Source organism: Micrasema longulum, unplaced genomic scaffold, assembly GCF_059751315.1.
Source record: "Micrasema longulum isolate JH-2025_06_02 unplaced genomic scaffold, ASM5975131v1 h1tg000314l, whole genome shotgun sequence".
Classification (NCBI taxonomy): domain Eukaryota; kingdom Metazoa; phylum Arthropoda; class Insecta; order Trichoptera; family Brachycentridae; genus Micrasema; species Micrasema longulum.
Genome location: NW_028277518.1, coordinates 3252 through 23086, shown reverse-complemented (window position 1 = coordinate 23086; position 19835 = coordinate 3252). Strand labels below are relative to the sequence as shown.

General features: G+C 33.4%; 2 protein-coding genes across 2 annotated transcripts in view; both read left to right on the top strand.

The window, feature by feature from the left end:
- The window catches only part of LOC148282567 (uncharacterized), a 25350-nt gene extending 13286 nt beyond the window's left edge, over positions 1-12064 (top strand). Inside the window, exons 3-8 of the mRNA XM_088224877.1 lie at positions 3626-3825; positions 7951-8169; positions 8800-8951; positions 9232-9484; positions 9930-10385; positions 11975-12064. Coding sequence (XP_088081003.1) covers positions 8152-8169; positions 8800-8951; positions 9232-9484; positions 9930-10385; positions 11975-12064 — 969 coding nt within the window. The 5' untranslated portion in view covers positions 3626-3825; positions 7951-8151. The remainder of the gene's footprint in view (positions 1-3625; positions 3826-7950; positions 8170-8799; positions 8952-9231; positions 9485-9929; positions 10386-11974) is intronic.
- LOC148282566 (uncharacterized) lies at positions 11892-19835 on the top strand. The gene is made up of 6 exons (XM_088224878.1): positions 11892-12152; positions 14020-14171; positions 14276-14315; positions 16184-16382; positions 18050-18193; positions 19658-19835. Exons 1-6 carry the CDS (start codon positions 12132-12134, stop codon positions 19669-19671), a joined length of 570 nt encoding a protein of 189 aa, XP_088081004.1. The 5' UTR covers positions 11892-12131; the 3' UTR covers positions 19672-19835.

The window sequence follows — 19835 nt, the reverse complement described above, 5'->3', positions numbered from 1 at the left end:
CTCTAGAATATTCTCCATCCCTGTTGTGATATTTTGATCTTAATCATTCCCTAGGGTGTGAAATCCAGTCCTTGTCTTCAACTATTTGGACAAACTCAAAATATTTTTGATAAAACCAACTGGTCCAAGAAGTACCGACTAGATAAAAATTGAAAAGTCTTTTCATGCAGGTAAAATAATTCATCCAGGAGAATCTCATCCGCATTAATAAAGGTTTTAGCCCTTTAAATTCACAAAAATCAACATATCGAAGAATCGAAAAAATATGAATCTCACTATAGACATTTACAAGGCTAACAAATTTTACATCTTTAATACCAAAATCTTGATAAAAATTTAAGCATTTTATAGCTGTTATGCGGTGTGTCGAAATGAATTATTATCAACGTTTCAGACAGCTCACAGCATCGATCTATCGGGGCCCGTGTTATGTGGTGTTTTTTCCAAGTTGAATAGATTTGCATCGTACCGCGGTGTGTGTCGGGTATGATCCCTTTTATCAGAATCTGAAAGGGATAAATCGGAGTGTGTGTTTTCCGACCTGACCTTTGCAATTTCGGATCGCGTTACGAAATAAAACATTCATCATTGTAGCTTCACATCTCAATCGATAGTATAAACTGTCGTTAAAATTATGGGAACGATAAACTCTTTATGTTTATTTATTTATTGTAATTCCTGCAAAGTAAACTAATTACTGAGTAATAATTATCCACTTTACGTGGAGTGGAGATGGAGAGTACAATGTCAGATATTTCAGCGGGTGATTAATATAAATTATTAGAAAGTTTTCAACAGTAAAGTTTAAGTAGTTTTGTAAAGTTTATTCTATTCCCTTCGTATCAAAGTAAGTGTGTACTATTTTATTGGTTCTAATAACAACGGCTGGAAACTTTCTTCATTACGATGATTGCGGTACTTGTTTCTCTGTTATTTTAACAAACCTAATGTAAATTGAACTACATAAATTGATTTCGAAATCATAGAATTGTTTCGAGCAAAGACATGAAATCAATCATAGCTCAGTCGTAACTTCGTGAAAATTTTATGATTTAAAATAAAACGTTTGTTTAAAATAAAATATACCCAGCTACATCTAGACCGATATAAAACAATTATCGTTATTACCGTAGATCAATAGATTTCAAATAAATGTCAACTTTGAAAAAAACATGCACCATTTCGTCCCCGTTCGGACAGAAGTCCCATACCAAAAAACCTAATTTTGAGAAATCACAATTTGTTTGCGGACCAAGGAAAAATCTGTTGTTTCGGAGGTTTTAATGCACAGTTTTATTACATTCACGTCTTTTTTAATAAATTCCACGGGTAACTTTTTCCTTGTGATACATTTAAAAAAATCTGGAAAGGTTTTAATGAAGCAAGGTGGTTAAATTTGGTTAAGTGACTCTTGCTTGTTTATAATCTAGACAATGCAAGCTAGAAGAGTCAGTGAAAGCGAGGAAATATAAGAAATAACTTTTATAATTTTGAGGTTGAAAAATATTTTTCATTTACAAAAATAAGTTTTAGTGTGTTTTTTTTTATGTTTGCATATATAATAGTGTTGGACACTGAGGGAATCTGAAAATAAAAAATAGAAGCTTTCGAAATGTGGTGTTGGCGGCGAATGCTGCGGATTCCGTGGACGGCCAGACGCACGAATACATCTTTACTCCAGGAACTGGACATGGGAGAAAGACTAACATCCATGTGCGAGAAAATAATTTTGCAGTTCTTTATACATATTTCCAGGGGAACTCTGATAGTTTGGAGAAAACTATTCCCCTGGGAAGTGTCGAAGGGACAAGGTCGCGTAGACGTCGACCGATAAGGTGGAGCGGCACAGTCACTGAATTATCAGAATCATCACTGACGAATGCCTATAGAAGAGCACAAGACCGTTCCAGATGGAGGGAGACTGTCCACAGACGAGTCATGCCTGGAGTCGGGCGTAATCACCATCCTCAGACATGAGGCACAGATTGGAGAGAGAGATGTAATAATATAAATTCTCATAAGAAAAAAAAAATAATTCGATATTTCAGATGTTCGTAGCACTAACTTTGTGGATCATTGTTTTAGACAATATTTTTGAGAAATAAAATAGGTTTGTTTTTTTAATATTTTTTTATGATCCACTTAATTCATTTAATTCATTTCTCAGTTCCGAGGGTCGTGATCATCGGTACTTTTCCCAGCCATTCTATTAACAATGCGCCACGATCCTTCACGGCTTTACGCCTTTTCTACGGCTCCATGCAGACTCGCCTGTGTTTTCACCTGGGCTAGAATTCTGAAAGGAATTATTGCGCGCGAAGAAATCGCTCGGTTAGCGTGTATTTAGTACGTAAATATTCTTTAAAAATCGTTTTCTACGGGCGCTTTTGCGTTCACTCCTGGTCGACCCGGCGAGCTGCAGCTCCGCCTCCGCTTTTCCGTCCCGGCACGCCGCGCCGCCGCCGTCCTTGATTATTATTTTCTACAGATTTTCTAGGTCACGTCTGGCTATGTGTCCATGTGAGCATTTTTATTCTCAACAATATTTTTAATAAGACCATTTTTATCTATCGCCATTGAATGATTTATATTTATCAACCGAGAACCCATTCGAGATGAAAACGTGGATTCTGAGTTGTATTCAGTGCAATAATTGATCATTTTTCCTAAAATCTCGTTCACTACAGATATTTTCACTGTCCTTTGTGAGATTTTCCCACGTTTTCCTTTGCCAATTAATTGAATACAATTTAACGTAATTTCGAGTAATGTTTACACTTACAAGCGAATCATTAGTCAAGTCTGTTGGATGTAATCAACACATAACACCTCTTTAATAGGTACTCCACTTGCAAGGGTAAGCACTGTTCATTGGGTTGTTTTCCGTGCTCCATTAACTACTCTACGTCACCTACATAGATACACAATCTTGTCAACATGTTCGTTTTGTTGACTCTGATATTATTATTGCTCATTCGCTTAATGTTGTTTGTATTACAATAAATTGATTTTTATCGCAATGTTGTTTGAAAATGTTTACATTTATTTAATGGGTATAAACACTCAAAAAATAAGATTGGTAATTATAAATTGTTACAAAGAAATAAACCCGACAAGTACCTACTGCAAAAGTACATTTGAGAAAAATACGTACTTTTATTTTTTACACTCACCTATAATAATACGGGTAAACGTCGTTTTGCGCCGCGCCGGTTCGAACCACGGTGAGAAATTGCTATCACGTCGCTTATTAGCACGTCGATAGTTATTTGTGATTGAGCTACTAAAGACTCGAGTCTCCTTTGCGCTGCCCACGTGCGAAGAAAATTTACTCGTTGCCAAAAAATGTTCAAACGAGCTCTCTGTAATCTAGTTGCGAGAAGGTAATCCAGAAGGTTATACACGTAATATATTAGCTACTTCATTGGATCGAGTAATTATTTAACATTTGGACTGAAGAAGTCCGTAAACAAATAATTAATAAATAAAAATGGGGAAGTGAATTCTTCGCTGCCTATTAAACTGATTGGACACGATCAATTCGCCGAAATTATTCAAAATTATTTTTGGAAACCACCGACAATGTAGTTTAAACCTTCCAGCTACATCGCATGTCCCGTTACAGATGGACTACATGACCCTCCTGTCGACCCGGAAGCCCACAGGGCTCCACCGCCTGGAGGACACTGTGCCCCCTCCCGCCTACAGCGTCCCCCGCGGGGACTCCCCCAGTGGCACTCCATCCCGCTGGACCGCCAGATCCCCTATACGCGGATCCCCCACGACCTGTCTGTCGTCTTCGCCAAGAACAGATTGGGTAACAAGGTAACTGCCTTATTCATAAGACAATTGACAAAATTATTACTGATCGCTCGTCATTTTCTCTGTTTTTAATAAAAATATCTCTCATTGCTCCCCTTAACTGACAATCCAATGCGCATACAAAGACCTAGCGTCGACACAATATGAGGGGTTGGATATTTTTGAAGAATTTAGACTGTCTTTGAAAACAAAATTTTTAAACTCCATCATTAATTACAAATGCGCTTTAATTTTTATTTTATCAAAATGGCGATTTATTTTATAAAGTGCAAATACGAAATTTGGTTGCGGTCTGCGGTGTTTGGTGTAGTGGTTGTAAACTCACAGATAAAAGGCCCGAGGCTCAAATCCTACGCTACCACGACTCAATTATTTTTCCAGCACAATTCACGTACGATTTTTGGGAAAATATCTGAAAATTAAAATATTCGGGTAGTAAATAAGAAATCTCATATTTTTATGCAAAATAATTGTTTTGTCAAATAATTGAACCAGATCGTGGTCCCGTGGCCAGTGTCGCGGTCTCACAAATCGGAGGTCCGTGGTTCGAACCCCACTCTGCCACAATTCAAATATCATTTTCCAATAGAGAGTTATTTACAACTAAATTAAAATGCTATCCAAAATTAAAATATTGGTGTATCAGAATAGGTACAAACATTTAAAAAAAAAAAAAAATTGTTTTATAAACTGGAGAAGTTTCTAGCCTGTTTCTTTTTTAATTTTATTAATTAATAACATTGTGCATACATTTATTAGGGACAGAGACACAGTTTATAGCGACACAATCAGGAACGACCCATACCTGTGAACTTGCCCCGACTCGCTAGAAAATCCGTGTTGAGTCGGGGCACAATAACAATTGTTTATTAGTAAATAATATTGTTCATATAATACATTCAATTCCCAGGATTTGTTAAAACTCTATGTGTGCATAAATAGTCAACATTTTCACTAAGAGAATATATAATATTGTTACGTAATTTTTGTAAATCAAATAAAAAATCAAAACAAGGCAAAAAACGCAAACAAGCAGGCCAACCAACACATTGAACAGTTTTAAGTATAATTGTCACTTAACGTTTTCAAGAAAAATGTTTAGGTAGAAACTCTCTTAAACAATCATTTTTTTAATCAACAATAGAAGTACGCCAAATGTCTCCAGTCCGAAGGGGAAAGTAAGGTCCGTTCGATTGTTGGTGTCCGTCGATAGTCCGGCTTCTCCTAAAATACATAGTTTTCTATGGTTTCCTATTCAAAAAGCAAATGCGTTTCATATCCGTAAGGCCACAACAGTCCAACTTGTTAGATTTTCATTCAATAGAAGTAAAGTAACGCAATATCACATACTTTGGGCATTCATGTTTTTCACTTCTCTGTGATGCGGGGTTCTCTCTGGCTCTTTTGATTTTTTATTTATTATATGTATTAAAATGATAAATTTTATCATTTACATATTACAAGTATGTAAATAAAATAAATTGAATTATGTTCAAACCACGGTCAACATAAAATCTGTACCCACGTAATAAGGGGACAAAACAAAGCATCTCAATTATATCATCCACAAGTGCATTTCATGAAAATATTGATGTATTAATACGACTTTTTTGCTTTTATTCAATATTTCTTTTTTCCTCGTTATTTTCATGTTGTCAATTTTCAAGTAATATTTTCCAAATAATAATAATCACATTTGTATCTGAATGCTTTTTCTTTACCCCTTTTAGGTGCTTTTCAACTTTTCTTCGCAACTTTCCTTACCTGCCTAAATATTCACCCTTGACAAATAATTATTTAGCTTTTCTTCTGTTAACAATTTCGTACTATTCCCGAAATTCTTTAGAATCCATAAATATATTTAAAATATATTTTTTCTCTGATTGGAGTATTCCAGAAACTTCTTTAAAACCGTTTCAATTCATTCTGGGATTGCCATTTATATTTCCACAATAAAAATGTACATTATACAAGAATTCGTCAGTTATAATAATTACTTTTTGTAATACACGAACGTTCATTCAATTTAAATGTGTTTTTTAGAAATAATTAAAATCCATTCCCAACTCAGTGGACAGTGAAATAATTAAACTGAAAATGTCGCTACAGGGGATTAGTCGGGTGAAGAATGGTGTCAGAGATCCAATGAACCAAACAATAATGTCATTGTCTCCATTTGTAGAATAAAACTACAATATTTCAACTTTTTAACCAGAGCGATCAATTATTTTGATAATCACCTCCATTTATTTCGATGTATTTTTATTTTTTTATGTTTTATGTTATTTGCTGTTAATTTATTCGTATTAAAGGGAAACCAAAGTATTTTAAATGTAAATCATGAAGTTTTTAATAATTTTTTTATTATCATTATTTTCAATTTAGAAAATAAATCATTTATTTTTAATTTAATGTTTGTTTAATAATTTAAATTCAAAATATATAACAGATTTTTTCAAAACGTATAATTGTATCGTAAACAAATTAAATTTACCTACCTACATGCATTATTTTCGAAATTTTCACGCCATTTGTTTTTTAAAATGCTTTAAGATGTTTGAATGCATGATATTATCAATATGATTAATTTCCTAATTTATAAAGGCTATATAAATATTGCATCATTGGATGTCGTAAAAGGATCGAAGGGGAGATTCTTTTCTCTCGCTGGCATTAAAGGAGGGTATAATATTGTACAATGTGGAATTGTGGAGTCCCGAGTCCCGAGTCGCGGACCCCGCGCCCTCTGGGAGGACCCAGGAACACCTAGCGACTATAGATGTTGGTTTCTGACAAAAGGGTTTATGGAAATAGCGAAGCAGCCGATGTTTTGTTGAAAGGAAACGTGTTTTGTCGTATTCTTTGTCCCAGAATAAATTAACGTTTGGACAAAAAATCTTACTTAAGTCCCGCTGCGGAATATTTTGAATTGGTATTTCTGAGCTTAAAATAAGTCGTATTTATTATATTCTTAAAGCCCTCGGCTTTTTACAAAGATCTGTTCATTATTAATATGGCAGTTTTCCTTTATTTCGGTTTATTTATATATAATTATGAATAGTTTATTATTGAACATTTTCGCAAACACGTAGGTATCAATTCACACTTTTCTTCTTTTATTTGGCACTTTAAGATAGTTCATTTATTTCTTACACCTTTCACCTCAATGATGTTTCACTGTCGCAAATCTTATAATCTTTTTATTTACTGTATTTAATCTGCTTTCTCTTTACTATATTATACTTTATCTCTTAACTATGTTGCACAAATTGGCTATTGATTTGGCAAAATTATAAATAAACATCTACACAAAAATTATTTTGGGTAACATCTCCTGGCTCTAGAGTAAAATCCCGAAATAAATAACAAAAATGGATAAACAAATTGAAAATTAGTTTCTTAGTTTCATGTCAAACCATAGAACAAATTGCCCTTTTAATTTACCCGTCATCGAGCTATCGGTCTTATTAGTGTTATTCAAACATATCGCCTCGGCTGTCGATAAATTTCATGATAGTGGGATTTCTCTTAGGAAGGCAATTTCCAAATTTTAATACATATTATATATGTCCATTTTACACGGCTTTTTTTCTCTTTCACATTTAATATATCTGATGTGTATATTTCGTAATGTAATGAGAATGAATTGGATACTCTGTAATGTTCTCAGTGTAAATAAATAAATGAAAATAAAATTAAAAAATAGTTTCAAAATTTAAATTTATTTTATTTTGGAGAATCGGAATTTTGTAACAAATTGGTTAAAGGAAATAAAAACTAAAAACAACTCTAAAATAAAAAGTGCTATTTAATATTTATGGCATGTAAAAAGAAAACATTTTTGTGTGTACAATTATTGATATTTGAATTTAGTTCGCTTCGACAAACAAATCTATACACTTCACAAGAAACAAACAAAATTACGTAAGCTAAAACAACCTACATAATATTTATTAGATAAGTATGGTTCAAACTGCGAGCCTTGAAGTACGCCAAAAAATCCCTTGGCCTTTAAAGGTTAACAAATGGAACGAATAATCCAGCTACAGTAAGATGATGTTGCAGTTGCCTATTGGGGAATGTTGACAATTTTGAAGTAATTCAACGGTTTCGTCCGCGTATGTCTAGTTGTACCCGCAACCTCCGGGGTCGGAGTTCGACACGTGGCCGGGTACGGTGCCCGAGTACGATCCTCTGCACGACCCGCACCTGCGCCCCTTCTTCCGCCAGTGCCGCTCCCTGGTGTTGCCCCCCTACCCGCCCTGCTCCCAGCAACAGTACAACGAGCACCGCCGCCGCCAGCACTGCATCAGGGCCAAACAGATCAAGATGGAGATGGAGAGAAGGGTAATTACCGATGCACCTCATTATTTTAGTCTAGTCATTCGAGATATTAAAAGGTGATCGGTTTTTAAAATTTTCACGGCCTTTCGGATGAAAATTTAGTTTTTCTCAATTATTCTTCCGTGTATGAAACTCGATTGGCAAATTCGTACAAAAAATATTGATTTACCAATCTTCCTCGCTTAGATAATCTGTTCATCTTACATGAGAACTTAAAATATAATCCTAGAATTGTGTCCTTCAACTTTCGCCGCTCGCCGCGCCATCTTGAAAAAATGCTTCTTAAAATATGTTTTGGTAGTTTCTTTGTGGTTTCAATTTTGGTAAAATTTCAGCTAATTTCAATTTCCATAATACACCTTTTTAAATGTTATCACATCTTCCGAGTTAGAGGGCTGGACAATTGGGCGATTTATTGAAAAACATAAATTCATCATTCTTGGGGCGCTAGGATATATCCCTAGCAAGATTGACATAAAATATTTGAAAGGCAGATTTTTTATTACAATATTTCGTAGTCCCTGAAGTGAAAAACTGACCCTCTTACCTCCTTTTCACAAATAATTCCATATACCCTACATTCGGTATGTTATGTTTTATGCATTTTGAAGTGAATATTAAATATATTTTTAGGACCAGGTGGGTAGAGATGCTTTGCTTTTCAAAAAAGTAATTGAAGAAAAAGAAAAAAGAAGAATACGTTATTTTAAAGACGAAAAAGCAAAAGAAAACATGAGACGCATAATGGAGGAACAAGAAGAAGAACGCAAAGAGAAGGAAAGGGAGTGAGTATAAAAGAAGAAAATCGAATAAAAACAATTCTCATTAAAGCAAAAATCCTAATTTGACATTTTAATCGAATGTAAAAAATTAACTAAAAATGGTTTAAAAAGCAAAATTTTTTATAGAATATTTAAACAGATTTTTTTAATGGACTAGTTTAAATATTTTGCAGTTAAGAATGCTATTTAAAATTTTCATATTGAATGTTTATATTTCTAATTTAAAAAAATGTCCAGTGACAAAAAATCTTACTATTCACTTTATTCACGAACTGTTTTTCAGGTTGCAGGAACGCCAAAAAAACTTAGAATTGAGGATAATCAGAGTTCAGGAGATGAAGGAAGAGAGGAAGCAGGAAGTCGCCAGGAAGGCAAGAGCTCGACAGGAAGTTATCAGGAAGAGGGTGGAAGCAAGTCGGGAAATAGCCATGATGAAGAAGGTGAAAAACCTGAAACGAATGCGGTTGGAAGATATTAGGATGAAGAAGAGTCTGCAACAAGCGAGGGACGATAGAGTCAAAAAAAGGCAAGAAGAGGTAAAAAAAAGCCTTTCTTAAAACTACATCGTTTTATTGGAAACAGTCCGTCATCAAAATGTCCTGCAGTAGGTATTATTCAGGGTGAGAATTTATTCTCTACAAGACAATATTTTTACTGACCACTCATTTAACTGGTCGAGTTTTAATCCATTTTAATTTAAATTAATATGATTGCCATTATCAATCATTATTTTTTTTAAAGTTTCTTAATTTTCTTATTGTGAATTTAGTCAGTATGGGTAAATCTTAGAACAGAGAAATACTTTTTATATGCATATTAATTTATTACACTTTGAACTAGGCTCAGCAATCGGGGTAAATTACTACGAATGGGGTGGAAAAGCGATATTTTAATGCTACATGTCCCTAAAAAAACTTTTAGTTTTTTTGTAACTATTAATTCCTTTAAAGATATTAATTGTACCTTTGGAATAATTTTTAGGATCTGCGACGCTGGAATGAGCTGTGGCGCTCGCAACAGGAGCGCACGAAGCAGCGAGCAGAGATGCTACAGGCATACACAGAGCAGCTAAACAAGCGTGTGGCCGAAGACCTGCGCAATAAGGCCGCCACCCAGGCTCAGCGCGACCGCCACCTCGAGGTCATCCAGCGGACTAACATGAAGCCGTGGGCGGACCGCGAGAGGGACTACGCCAGGGAGCTGCGTCACAAGCTGTCCAACAAGTGGAGGGAAGAGGCGAGTCCAAGATTCAGTAAACATAAACTACACTCGTATTTTCATTCACCCACTCTATTTCGTCTTCACAGTCTGGCCTCTGGCCATGCCATGCATAAAACAATATTTTTTCACCCGTCTATAGAAAATACTTTAGATTCATATTACGAGGTATATCCAGAAAGTTCCAATTGTATCACCGGCCGTCGCAGCACTGTGCTGGCAATTTCACTCGTGCATGTTACTTACCCTGACCTATTGATGAGTTATCTGACCATTGTGTTTGCTTCTTGGTGCTTGTTTGAAATGGCGAATAAAATTGAACACCCCGCCGCTTGTATTAAGCTCGGCCATCGTTCAAAACAAGTTACATGGATTTACAATTTATAATGATTTAATTATAATAACAGAGAGGAATGACAACATGGATACAAACAGTAGACAGCAAAAATATGTGCACAAGAATAACATAAAATGATAATTATAATAATAAACATACTCGCACAACTAAACTAACGAAATTCGCACATAAACTGAAATAGGCACTAACAGGAAAAACCCACCAAAAACCTACAGTAGAATACATCGGTAGTCAAATGGCAGAAGGGACCATCTGTATTTTTTTTTAATGTTCAGGTGAGATGAAATAAGACTCGAGTTCAAGACTTCAATCCACGAACGAAAATATTTTAGTGTTACTTTTCAATAATAAATTACCATTCTTTAGAATACCCTTTAGGGTGCCATTTTATTTTGTAAGTGTATTTACTGAAATATTTACTAAAACTTTTAAAAAACTAAAAACCTGAAAAATTACAGATGGTCCGGTTCGGTCCCTTCTACCGTTGACTACCAACATGTAGGCAGATAAAACTTAATGACTAGAAAAATTAAAACAAAATTTATTGTAAAATATAATTCAAACATAAGTATTATTTAAATGGAACAAATATTATATGCGAGTGTATCATAACAAGGAACAATTTGAACACAACGAATTATAAACAGAATTGATCAATAAGCAATTTGTGCAAGAAAGAATTTGAGATACATGAATTGGAAACTTTATAAATTACATATGAAAAATATCAAATAATTTTGGCAACCCAGTCATTAAAGAACATTAAAAAAATGTGATTTATATCTCCAATGCCTGCGAATGTGGAGGCAAAAATGCTAAAATTTTAATTCTCAGATCAGATCTGAAATATCCGAGCGATTTACCCTGTCGTATTTTAACTAAAATTATTTTAATTAAATTACAAATTTAAAAGCTTCAATTAAATTAATTTAACAATAGAATCACCATGTAAAGCGCCCTTGAGGTATTTTATTACGAAAATGGCACTATATAAGTTATCCATAAAAAATAAATAAATAAATTACCAACTTCAAAACCCCATCTTGTAAGAGAACCCGCTTTTTCAATGCCAGATATTTCAATGTGTCTTGGAATCTAGATTCCTAGATTCACCTAGGTGAAAACAATATTTTTGGCACAGTGATATAATTTTAAAAGAATTTAAAAGAGAAGGAAAAATATTACAGATGATAAATTAATAGTTTGAACTGAATGGGGATGACTGGAGTAATTTTAAGCAACCCAGTTCTATTTTAGCAGATGAAACGGCACAAAATTAGGAAGGCTACAGTGACAGTGTGGATATAAGGAGGGGGGAGGCTGAGAATATACATGTTTGAAAATTAATAGGAGCATATTATTATCCCCTCTCTTGTAAGCAAGTGTCTGATTCTTTGTACTGTCTAACGAACCTATGTTTAAGTAATCTTGACATATTGCTTTGTTATAGACCTTATTATTTTGTTTTCATAGTGTAGCAGGAACAACCAGCTCTCAGGAAAGAGAGGAAGCCATATCCGGCCCGCTCTGTACTCCGTGAGGCTGTCCAGAGTGGAGTATGTGGACGTAGTTCTTCTAACACAACGCTGGACCGTGCAGGTTTCTGGATGAAACGATGGCAGAATGTGGTAAGCACCCCTACGTCATATTGAATACAACAACCTAAAATTGAGTTTAATATTATTGAATTGTTTCACTGATTTTACTAATCACCTTTATAGCACAGCTTATTTCAATGTACTAAATCAAATATATATATATTTTTATTTTTTATTTTTTATTTATATTATATTATTTTTATTATATATTTTTCGGAACCTACTTATTTCAATATAAATCCATTGCTTATTCGCATAACCTACATATTAAGATATTCAGGATCCAAGAAATGGTAATTCTTCCCAATAAAGAATGTCTTCCGGTGATCTATATGCACATATGTTTAGTCTAATTAATAGCAATTTTATAAAAATACAAGTCTGTGATGACCGATTTGCACAGAGCTGCAGAGAAAACAATAGAGAGCACAGGACGGCCCGTGTGCTACCCGGAATAACAATACCCGCTGTAGTCACAAAAAAATATGTTAATACTAAGTATATTGTAATATTATTAATAAGTTTGTATCGGAATTCTGTTATCTGTATCAAAATACAACATAACATTTTATGTATTTATTTACGGACGTATTATGTCCATTTAACAATGGTTAATACATTTTTTTATGATATTTACATACAGGTACAATTGAAATAAAATACAACTAAAAGCTAGGGCAAAAGTTCAATAATAATTACTACCTTTTATGAATAATAGTCCAATCAATCAATCAATCAATGATGTAAATCAGTAGTCTTCATCTGGTAGTCTGAATTGTGTCTGAATTTGTTGAAAGCTTTACTTTTGAAGAGATTATTTTTTATGATGTTTTAAAAAATTCTTCATGAGTATTATAATAATTCTCTAATTTTAATCGTATGTTTATACACAATATCTGTAGTATTTTTCATGCTAATAATTAATATTTTTATGGAAGTAAATGTACACAGCATATTCAAAAGAAATAGAAAATATATTTGAATAAATTGTTGAATATGTCTCTGTCCAGGCGGATGAAGAATAGAATTCTGTATCTGAAATAGAACCAAAACCATGGACGAGTGTTTTAGACTCGGTGGCTGGTAAAAATCCTAAATAAGTCAATTGAGTGGAGATAAGTCCGCCTCATTATTTGGTGGTTGACGCGTTCTTCCACCATTCTTGAGGTCCTGGGTTCGATTCCTGGCAGGATGGATGTGAAATATTGCTATAAAAGTTTCTTTTTAACTCAATATTGATGTATCACTTCATCAACCCTGATGTTGGACGCTGTAATGCGATTTGAAACGTCGGTAAATAGTACAAAAGACACACGGCATTATTATGCCGGTTATTACCCGGAAAAACTTCTTGTGCATCTGAACGGTCATGAAAATCTAAGAAGTTTAATCAATATTTCATTGTTCCTAGACTGGGACCTGAAATGAAGGTCTGCTCAGATTACTTTCAAATAACATATTATTGAAATACAATGCATTTGGTTTACTAATGCAGTGACCTATGTACCACGAGGAGCAGAAAAGAGGATGATCGTGATAATTTTGATGATACTATCAATTCTTAAAAGACTGCTATAAACCCCCCTGCAAATGGTGCTGTAATGTCGTGTTACATTAAGCAAATAATGAGATATTTTAAAATAGGAATTTAAAAACAAAAATTCATTACATTTATGTGGTGTTTAATAATCTGTTTTTCATAATTTATTAAAATTATCATATAATTTTGGCCTATTATAGCAAACTTCGACGTTATTCTTTTAAAAAATGAGAGATATATTATTTATTTATTATTTTTTCGATTTTAACTTATTTTAGTTAAAATAAGAGATATACTGGTATACCAAATCTTGTAGTCTATTAATTTGTATTAAATGAGTCTGTTTGATTATTGTAGCCTGACCCAGTCCGGTCTGCGTTGAATGCAGTAATGGGGCGTACTATTTTAACAAATACCAAACACCACGTGGGGAAAATGCTGAAGGAAGTATATAACAGAGCACTTCACATCCTTAAGAACTTCATTGCTGCTGCAACCCAATCCGCAAAGTAAAGACATTTCTTGTATTTACACTTAATGTGTAGCGTGCAAAGATATTGTGTTTAATATAACAAACAAAAACTGCTTTTTGTGATTATTGTTTTTCTTTTAGCCCAGACCATAAGTTAACTCGAGGGAAAAGGGAAAGAAAGGTACTTGTTATAAAGTAATATTTATATGTACTCGGAACATAATCTTCACATATGTAAATTTAGTATTATCAAATGAATTTTTCTCTACATCCGAGCAGTTTAAGGCTGTAATCTGATAAAAAGCAAGTAAATCATATGATTTAGCCATTTTAAAACGTTGTTTTTTTCAAAATCACGCAATTTAAAAAATTGAATAAACTTGCATTAGAAACAAACAATAATTTTTCAAGGTGTTTCTGTTAAAAGTTTTGGACACCTAAAACTATTTTTTTTCTACTGGCAGATTACGCCTCTTAAAATTTAGACCAAACTTTGGTATGTAAATGATATTCTCATATAAAGACTTCGAACTAAAGTAAAATTTATTCAAATAATTTAAAGAAAATAAATTGAACTAAAGAACTGCTGGGGCATTTTAAAAATTGCGAAATTACGCCATCAATAATCGTTTTTAAAAAATAAAACAGTGAATATTTTAGTTCATCCCTTATTTTTATAGAATTATATCTTTAATTTTTTTAAAGAATGTTTTGGTTGTAAGCTTTTAATTTTTACGGTACGTTTTTAGCATTTTTGTCGTGGTCGGCGCATTCGCCTGCCATACTTGAGGCCCTGGATTCGACACCTTGGAAAGTCGATATCAAATATTGATTTAAAAGGGGGTTTTGCACTGCAATATTTTATTGTTCCTGGAACGTAAGACTTCACCTTACCTTCATTTAAAGAGTGATTAATATACGCTGCAGTGCTTTATGTACCACAGGGACATGATGAAGATTTACAACTACAAAGCTTTACAAATGTGAAGTTAACTATTCTAAATATTTCATCATCATTACCTTTCCTCACCTAATGGTGCATAGGGCACTTCATTGGTAAACCAATCGCAGCGTATCTTGATCATTTCTGTTACATGAAGGTAAGATGATCAGTCTTACGCTTCAGATACCAGTCCAGAGACTTTGAAATATTCTAGTTTTAAAACACCCTTTTAAATAAATATTTCATATCAACCATGTCAGGAATCGAACCCGAGACCTCTCGCATGGTAGGCAAACACGCTGACCATCACACCACGAAGATAAATATTTACATCAATTATAATTACAATTAGACATTTTGAATGTCTTGTTTTAATATAAGCATGTTGTAGTTCCTAGAAAATCACAACACTCAAACTACTTAAAATGTACAAAAAATATTTTAACGTGGACATGGAAAACCACTTTGAGAAGAAAATATGGTAGTCTAGGCATTTATTTATATAGGGTTTATCATTAGCTCGTTTAGGTAATCACTTTACGCACAGTATAACATTCATTATACTGATATAATAACTTATTGGTTTAACAGACTGGTCCAGTCTGAAGATTGCCCATTAGAGGGTAAAAGCGCTAATTGGTCAAATAAATAAGTGAAAGTGTACCATGTATTTTTAATTGGTTATTTAAATTTAAATATAAGTAATTATATCATTACAATGGAATTCCATCAAGAATTGTCAATTAAATTAAACTATATTCATTATACTGCTTATGTTTGAAGATACATTTTGTTAATTTTTATGAAACCCTTAGGAGAAAACAAATACTTGTCTACAAAGAGTTAGACATACTCAAACTGATGATACTGCTATTTGAACAAATATTCGTAATATTTAGTGAAAGCAAAACCGTATTTTAAAAGGTTTTTTGAAATGAGACAATTCTTTACTACAGTGCTTGCCTAGATTATGTTGTTTCAATATTTATTTAAATTTCGAGTGCTTACCTTAGTAACTTAGTACTCCTTAGAGTTGGCTACACATTTATTTTATACTGCTATCAAAGCCATGGCTGATTCTGATGCATTCAAACTTATGCCCCTAGGGTGAAATAACTTTGACAGAATCCCAGCAAATATTACAACAAGACAATAATGATGAAATAAATGCCAAGTCTCCTCTAGAACGTGCTATCGTGAGATCGCGGAAAGTCATGACTCAAGTTATCTCGGAGCACATACACCGCGGAATGGACGCCACTACGCTATCTATATCCACACTACCGCGGATGGCCAAGGAACCAAGTAAGATCCCATGTCTTTTTTTTTGTACATAACAGTTGCATTTTATTGTTTACCATTTCGGGCATTCAATATCACAATAATTTTGGGGCATATTTTCAACCCCTTTCTTCCTGTCCATATTTGTCAAATTTACAGTGAAACCCCCTAGTAAAATTATGAAGAAAACAAAATTACCTCCCAGTCTGCCTAAAACTAGCAATATTTTGTACAATTGTATTTTATGGTAAAAATAAAATTACTTATGGAAATTAAAAGATGTATTTAAACTCTATTTTGTTTTTTACTCGACTAACATCTTCCAAATTGACGTCGTTTAAAGTAGTTCAGTTTTATTAAAATATTTTTTTTTTTTGTACAGTTTCGGGAAACATTGCCGTACAATTTAATGCTCAATTTTTACCGCGCGTAAAAAAACATGTATTGTATCCAATTTCCCATACGGCTGAAGTTCCTCATTCAGGCCCATTTGAGCCGTGTGTTTTATTGTTTAGGTCGGCTTCAACCTCAGAGTAATAACGAGCCACAGCTGAAGAGACGGCATTTAAAATTTTTAGTTTGGTTTTTGGGTTAACAACAAACATTTAATGGACAATTTCGTCGCAGCACTTACGGTTCTTGAATTAAGTACGTACGGCCCATTGTTTTTCTGTAAACTATAACTAACTTCGTGATTGATAATTTTAGAATTATTTTTGTCCGTCTGGGCGGCTCTACAGCGGTAGCGTCTTTGAGGTTACAACTATTACGACCTGTAAAAATATAGCAACTATGCCCCATCAGCAGGTTTTCAGTAAAATATGCTAAAACCTGTCAAAATAACCAAAAAATGCAAATACAATATGCAAATATGCATACAATGCGGTCTCGAATAATTTATATCCATTCTTGTGTACATCTTTCTTGCAGGGATGCTGGATCTCAGAAAACATTTATATAAGCTGATTTCTGAAAGTACGTGTTATCCAAATATACTGAAAGAAATCATTTTGTATGTTCCCAATAACTATACTAGAGCGCGATCCCATGAACTGTTTCACGCACCCAAAACCGTACAAATGCGTGTCAGAATTCATTCATTAATAGGACAATTTTCTTGCTGAATACGGCTTCTACACATAATATGAGCATATTTTTCTGTAGATATTGGCAATTTAGCGGCTATCTGTTTTTTATTTTTATTTTTTTAATGAAAAGGGAAATATTTTCGTTCTTATTATTAACCCAAATATTTAGATTTTTTGGGCCATTTTCAATGAGTCGTAAATAACTCACCATTAGAAAATGGGAATCGGGTCGGGGTAGAGTGGGGTTTGAACCTCAAACCTTTGATCCGTGAGTCCGCAACACTAACTACGGCACCACAAAAAAATATTAACTTTGTCAATTGTAATGTTATTTAATCTGATATTCACAGTCTATATTATGTAATAGATTATACAACCCGTAAAGTAAAGCTACCTACAATATTGTTAAATTGATAAAAAAAACAAATATTTTTTCTGCGAGCAAGTGAACGCTTAGTAAAATGCAGAATTAAATAACGATTAAATTAACGAAAACCCCCATTATTATTTTTACAAATAGCACAGAAAAATTCAACATTTTCTGATTGTTGTCAAAGTATGGACGTTGGAGTATGAAAGTTGTAAAGTTGTCACTGTGTGTAGGTTTGGTGACAGAGGATGAGAGCCGCTTGGCAATGCTGGTGTGCCACACCAGAGCCATAGATATCAACATCAACACAGACCTGGTGAAGACAGCGGCGGAGAAGATCCTCATCCTGGCTCTTCATGTTATTAACAAGGAAACACGTTAGATGAATTTCATTATTATTAATTTGTTTGTGCCTCATAACAGGCCGGAAGGCCCAATTATAGTGGTGCACAGGGCACCAACTTAACTCCATATAATATCTTTATCTTGTATTTGATATATGTTTTGTCCATTTTTTATTCAAACTAAAAAATGAGCACTTTGGTGCTCTTATTACGTAAAATATTAAGTAAAACAATTGGTAAAGGTACGTGGCATTCGAAATAATCATTTCTGCCGTACGAGATGTTGTGTTTGCTTTTGTTACATATATTATTACAAGCCTTCAAAATAGAATGTCAAGCAGACGAAAGTGAGAATTTTTGACATCCGCTTCTGTTCGCATTCAATCGAGGGAATAAAGGAGAAATCAAATGAGAATAAGAAGAATACATTATTGTGAAATAGTGAAGGAGAATACATTATTGACTAATTTGTTGTAATTTGTCCTATTTTTCTCTTAATTTCGAAAAAACAGACACAATTCATGTTAACGCCTAATACTTATGTGTAATTATGCTCAAAAAAAATTTACATGGATATCTTCTTAAATACGTCTACTTATACTCCTGTTATATTTTGATTACAATATGTTAAAGGTGATTTGTACCATCATTTTGCTCCTCTGAATATAGGGACCGATACTGAAAACTTTTGGATTTTATTTTTTGAAATCCTAGTGATTTTCTTAATAATGAAGTAAATGTAAAAAATCTGTAGCAGTTACCTTAAATGCTGTATCAGGATGTCTAATTGAATATATTATTATTATGTTTGGGCTCTTTCCTACAAAACAGTGAGGTTTCTGTTTGGCTGTAATAGGCGATAGCAGCCAATGTCGCCCAATCAATGGTATATCATTTCATCACCAATACTCAATAAATAAGATACAAATTGTGGTGTATTCAATATTTTCATCTAATAAATCTTGACTTTTACTTTATGAAAAAACTAATTAAAAGTATCCAGTCGCGGTTTTAATTATCTGAAACTTGATTGAAAAAAAAACAGGTTCCAGAAATTTAAAAAGCTTCTTCATTCCCTTTCTGCACCTAATTGTGCACAGGGCACTGCATTGGCACACCAATTTCAGTGTATCTTGATCATTTTTCCTACATGAAGGTAGGCTTAGGGATTATGAAATATTCAAGCGTAAAAACACCTAATCAAATAAATATTTCATATCAACCATGTCGGGAATCGAACCCGAAACCTCTTGCATGGCAGGCAAACACGCTGACCACTACACCCACGAGGCCGACCATTAAAAAATCATTAAGTGCAAAGTTTTCTGAAAAATTTTTAAAAACATCAGAATGAAACTAAAAGATGTATATTTTTAAAATTATTATTTCAAACCAATAATTTCCTTGATTAAGTATCTATGTTGTAATTTTGTTATACTTTTATTATGGATTTATTGATTTCGCATCAAATTTCAATAAAAGTTATTTTAATTTCAGATAAATCACAGTGAAATGCACTCAAATGAAGAAAATTATGAACACTTCAAAACATTCTGTATTGTTTTATATAGAATTGTACTCGTCCTAGTAAATTGAATACTTTGTGTGTGAAACAATCTTGTCAATTAGGAAAATATTTTGTGAATATTTTTCTATTGTAATAATGTTTTTTATA

Excerpts from the sequence above, each read along its gene's own strand:
- LOC148282566 (XM_088224878.1), top strand. The coding sequence starts at position 12,132 with ATGAAACGATGGCAGAATGTG. Across the intron at positions 14,172-14,275 it reads GCTGCAACCCAATCCGCAAA|CCCAGACCATAAGTTAACTC; the intron begins GTAAAGACATTT and ends TTTTTCTTTTAG. Across the intron at positions 14,316-16,183 it reads GAGGGAAAAGGGAAAGAAAG|GGTGAAATAACTTTGACAGA; the intron begins GTACTTGTTATA and ends TTATGCCCCTAG.